The sequence below is a fragment of the Terrapene carolina genome, unplaced genomic scaffold, assembly GCF_002925995.2.
Source record: "Terrapene carolina triunguis isolate 2854851 unplaced genomic scaffold, T_m_triunguis-2.0 Scaffold33395, whole genome shotgun sequence".
NCBI lineage: Eukaryota > Metazoa > Chordata > Testudines > Emydidae > Terrapene > Terrapene triunguis.
Window position 1 is genome coordinate 59,561 of NW_020697746.1, and position 5,395 is coordinate 64,955.

A 5,395-nucleotide genomic window follows, 5' to 3' on the forward strand; every position below is an offset into this window, starting at 1 on the left:
GATTTGTATCTAGTAACAATGGAGTTGAGTTCAACAATGTATAGTTCACTGCAGGCCTCAGACTGGAGATGAACTATAATAAAGCAATAGCCAAATCTTGCTTGCCTTATGCATGTGAGAAGTCTCCTTGAAATTAATGGGACCATTCATGTAAGTAAAGTGAGTTGGATTTGGCTCCAAGAACAGTTATTCAGAACTTTAAGGACACTTATGTTAGTGACCAGATATTTTCATGGTATTCCAAGAACCTGAATTGGAGTAAAAGAAGGACATTGAAATGGTTTTGGACATTCTATACAGAACAATCCTAGTCAGAGGATTAAGCTCCCAAGGAACCCGCGGCTCTGAAGTATGTAAACTTGCCTTTGTACGTATGCCACCAGGTATGTTTTTATTTCCTTGCATGGACAGAAGCCCAACACTTTAATTTTAGAAGATCAAGCTAATTTCCCTATCAAAAGTACATAGGGAAAAAGAGAAAGCTGTCTCTGTAGTACCATTTTTTTTCTCTTCCCCACATTCTAGGAAAGAATCTCTTGGTGGCTCTGCAGGGATCCAGAGCTGAGAATAACTGCTAGAGAATGGCACTAAGGTCATAAGAAGAAATAACTCTATATACTCTTCTCTCTGCCCTCTTTTCCCTTTGTTCTAAAACTCACGGCTGTTCTAAAATTTTATTTTGTGACTGCAGTTTTCAAAGGATACTGGCAACACACATTGTACATATGTAAATAATTCAATTATAATTGTCTCTCGAAGTTAAACTATGAATGTAGAAGTGTTTTATTTTATTATCACTAAGACTTTGTGGCTCTTCTGGCTTGTTCTATCTATTAAGATTTGTACCAAGTGGATAAGAGTGATTAAGAGATCACCAAAGAATATTCTTCTGTTACAAGCATGAATTATTCTGTTTAACTTTTTTTTATTACATCTTTCCTCCAAAAAGAGAAGTAAAATGCAAAGTCCTCCTTTTTTGTGTTTTAATAATTTGAACCAACACAGAACTGTACAAAAGAGAAAAACACAATTCAACTTATCTGCTGTTCCTTTTCAAAATGGCCACCGAGACCTCAACTCTGTTCCCTAGGGACCCCAGAAAGGGAGGAAAGCATAGGAGCAACTTCTGAATCGATATGCAGCTCCCACTATAAATGGCGGGGTGGAGATAAGGAGAGACTAGTGATCTAGTTTAGCCTTCTAAGTGGCCCATGCTTGCGAACTCAGGGCAAGGTCACCTGTCAAAAAATGAATGGAGAAATAAGGTATAAAGCTATTACTACTATCCTGTCCCATCAGGGCTGTGGTAAACTCCTGCCTGTTTCCCACAATCGATGTTGTAGAGTTCTCTCTTTAGGGATGCATTCTTGGAGAACTAGCTGGTGGGAGAGTTCCTGGCAGTGTAGTTCTGATAGTCATATTCCTATGTCATGTTGGGGGCAAAGAGCTGTGATGGGTCTGGCGTATCTGCATGGATGCCCTTGACATGAGTGGGTCTTCCTGTGTTGATCTTGTTGGGGGACAGGCTAAACAGAAGGGAGAACACCCTTAAATCCCCAAGCAATAGCACAGAGCTTGGTATACAAAGGAGCAAGATTATTTTCCAATGTACCATTTGTTTTTGTTTCTTTCAGATGGCTTCGAAGAGATTCAAAATGATTTTGTTTTTAATTGTAGTATTGGCCCTTGCTTGTTTGTATTTATTCAAACCGAATTTGATTGCAATCGGTATATTCTGGCAAAAGAAGGAAGAGGCCACGTCACTGACTTTTATAACAGAGAGCAGAAACTTTTTGCAGTTGCCAGATATAGACTGCAGTAGGACTCTTCCGTTCCTGGTACTCCTTGTGACATCGTCACATGGCCAAAATAAAGCTAGGATGGCTATCCGTCAAACATGGGGGAAACACAGACTAGTTGCTGGCAACCACATCGTGACATATTTTCTTCTGGGAACCACCATGAACCAAAATGATCAAACTGGTATTATTGCTGAAAGTCAGAAATACAGAGACATTATCCAGAAGGATTTTATAGACGCATATTACAATTTGACTTTAAAGACAATGATGGGAATTGAATGGGTTCACAAATTTTGTCATCAATCCAGGTTTGTGATGAAAACTGACTCAGATATGTTTGTCAATATCTTTTACCTGACTGAACTTCTTTTAAGAAAAAACAGAAGCACTGGATTCTTCACAGGCTTTTTAAAGACGAATGAGCTCCCAATAAGAAAGATAAATAGTAAATGGTATGTGAGTAAAGATGAATATCCAGGAAGCACATATCCTCCATTTTGTTCGGGGACTGGTTATGTTTTCTCTACTGATGTTGCTAGTCAGGTTTATAATATTTCAGAAAGTGTCCCTTTTATTAAACTGGAGGATGTTTTCATAGGACTGTGTCTTGATAAACTAAAAATCAATCTGGAGGAACTTCATTCAGAACAGACATTCTTCTCAGACAGGGTTGAGTTCTCTCTTTGTCGCTTCAAGAAAATTGTGACATGCCATTATGTGAAACCTTATGAGCTGCTGATCTACTGGAATGCACTGGAGAGCTCAATGGATGAAAAATGTCCAGATGTTTGAAATAGCTGAGCTAACAAAGTGACACTAAAAAACCACAGGACCAGCCTTTAGTAGGGTTATCACCTGGCCAGTATTTGACTGGTCTGGCCATTTTTTAATGTATTTGCCAGTTGCCAGAAAAATAATTTAATCTGCCTTTTTTTTACATGGGTCTAAAGATTTGCATTATTATCACCACATTACACTGGGATATCTAATGTTAAAAGTTTCTGTGTCCAGCTAAAGATGCTGCAGTGTTCCCACCTCCGCAGCTTAAGTAAGAAAATGATGTTATCAATCTTATCTATATGTGCCATCACTCTAGATACTGTAAGTGGCTACTGGGGGCAGGATTTGCAGAATTGTCTTGTAGGGGTGGGAGTGGTGCCATTTTTTTTGCATTTCAAAGGTGGTAACTCTAGTCAGGCAAAACTCGGGGCTAGGGACTAGTACAGTCAAAGAGACACTGATAAATATTTTAATCTCTTGCCCCTCTGCAAATTTGCTGTTATTTGCTGTTATTTATTTGCAAAGTCTGGATTTTCTTGCAGAGCACAAGCCAACAAAACTGCTTTGTCTCAGTACCAACACTTACAGTAACGTCAGCAGAAGGCTGGGAATACTTACATATCATTTGGTTCTCTCTGTCCTTTTCTCTCTTTCCCGACCCTAACATTAAAAGTTTACAGTCCAAAGTTTATTCCCTGACACATTATAACAAGGTTAGGCCACACTCCTGTAATGAGCTCTGTGTGAGCAGAGACATGCATCTGCATGAAACCCTTTACCCTGCTGAAGTTGATGGGGCTTTGTACAGGTGTACAGATCTACCTATTCCAGTGGGTCTCAAACTTTTTTACTGGTGATTCCTTTCACATCACAAGCCTCTGAGTGCGACCTCCCTAATAAATTAAACACACTTTTTAATATATTTAATACCATTATAAATGCTGGTGGCAAGCGGAGTTTGAGGTGGAGGTTGAAAGCTCGTGACCCCCCATGAAATGACCTCACAACCCCCTGAGGGGTCCCAACCCCCAGTTTGAGAACCCCATACCTATTCAGAGCCTGTTGCAGGAGCAGGGTCTTAAGTACCTTAGGTTAACTTCTGAGCCTTTAAGATCACTGCATTAGTTTTCTATTATACATTTCACATTTAAAATTATGCATACAGGGCTTAATCGAGAGCCCAATGGAAAGAAACAATCAACAGTGCTGACAGAATATTGGAGTTGGTAAATAAATAATGTATTTCAACATGCTATATTCTCCCTTCAATACAAGGTGTATTTTTGAATTCAGAGGCATTAGTAAATACTGCAAAATTCTAAACTCAAACATCACATTTCCCTTTATGCTGGGATTGTCAAAGGGGCTGAAGAGAATGAGGTGCCGCCATCATGTTAATGGGATTTGGGCACTGACTCCATTAGTCTCTTTTGAAAACCCCAGCCTCAATTGTTATAATTATACTCAGGCCATATATGTAAAAGCTGAATGAACAAAAGGGCTATTTGTATATAGTGTATTTGATGTAACAAAATGTGATTGTTTTAAATATGTCTATTCTCCCCTTGAATTTGCACATGCAACTTTTTTAAGGCTGATATAAAAAGTAGGAAACTCTTTACATTATTTGCATATAGAACATATACATATTAAATTAACAAAACTTAATGTATGATACAATTTTAATAAAAGATTATTACAGCTAAAAGAGGTGTGTCCAGCTGTCTTCTACTTGAGAGTGCAACTAATGCTTTGAAATTCATTTTTCTAAAAGGGTTATTTATTTTAAAAACAAAGAGTCATGTCTTTCCTTCTTTAAAATACCTTGGGGGAGAGGTCCTCTAATACAGGGGTTCTCAAACTTTTTCTTTCTGAGCTTCCCCTCCCCCAACATGCTATAAAAACTCCATGGCCCACCTGTGCCACAATGACTGGTTCTCTACATATAAAAGCCAAGGCCGGTGTTAGGGGGTAGAAAGCAGGGCAATTGCCTTGGGCCCCATGCTACAGGGGCCTCTGTCAAGCTAAGTTGCTCAGGGCCCTGGACTTCAGCCCCATGCAGTGGGGCTTTGGCTTTCTGCCCTGGGTCCCAGTGAGTCTAACACTGGCCCTTCTTCATGGACCCCCTGAAACCTGCTCGTGGCCCCCGAGGGTCCCGGACCCCTGGTTAAGAACCACCGCTCTAATAGGAGGTAGGTTTCTTTTCCAATGCAAGCATATAATTCCCATGGCCAAGAACAGGATAACTTTATTTCCAGAGTAGACAGTATATGATACTGCCACTGTAGCTGCCACCACAATATGCTTCTTTGTGGTACAAAACATTTGGGTAAAAAATTACACTGTTTGCAGAAAGTGTCATGGAAATGTGAAGGTAAACTATTTTTCTAAATAACTTCTATGTCTTATCAATAAAAGTATTGTTAAATGTCCAAGGAGAGGCTGCTAGGACTAGAGCTAGGCCAAGACTGGAATCTTAGAATCAGATGCCTTGGAACTTCAAGGGACAGAAGGGGATGTTCCATCTCCATCTTCGGAGCCCTATAATTTCCTTCCAACCAACATCTAAATAAATTAATTAAGTTGTCCAGGTGTCCTTCTCTACTGAGGCAATCCAGGATGGTAGCTGGTCTCTGTGACTTCCACACTCCTCCTCTGGCTTCAGACAGTTAGAAACATACTTGTTCATAAACGTACACATTTGATACTTTTATGGAGTTAATTAGGCTTATTGGCTGAGAATAAAACACTTTTTTTTTTTTTTAAAACCTCAACTTTTCTACTATGATATCAGAGGCACAGCAACAAAGGTG

General features: G+C 39.5%; 1 protein-coding gene across 1 annotated transcript; it reads left to right on the forward strand.

The window, feature by feature from the left end:
* Nucleotides 1–451: 451 nt before the first annotated feature.
* Nucleotides 452–2,594, forward strand: B3GALT5 (beta-1,3-galactosyltransferase 5). The gene is made up of 2 exons (XM_024220329.2): nucleotides 452–460; nucleotides 1,635–2,594. The coding sequence occupies exon 2, from the start codon at nucleotides 1,635–1,637 to the stop codon at nucleotides 2,592–2,594; it is 960 nt and encodes a 319-aa protein (XP_024076097.2). The 5' UTR covers nucleotides 452–460.
* The last annotated feature ends 2,801 nt before the right edge of the window (nucleotides 2,595–5,395 follow it).

Excerpts from the sequence above, each read along its gene's own strand:
- B3GALT5 (XM_024220329.2), top strand. The coding sequence starts at position 1,635 with ATGGCTTCGAAGAGATTCAAAATGATTTTGTTTTTAATTGTAGTATTG.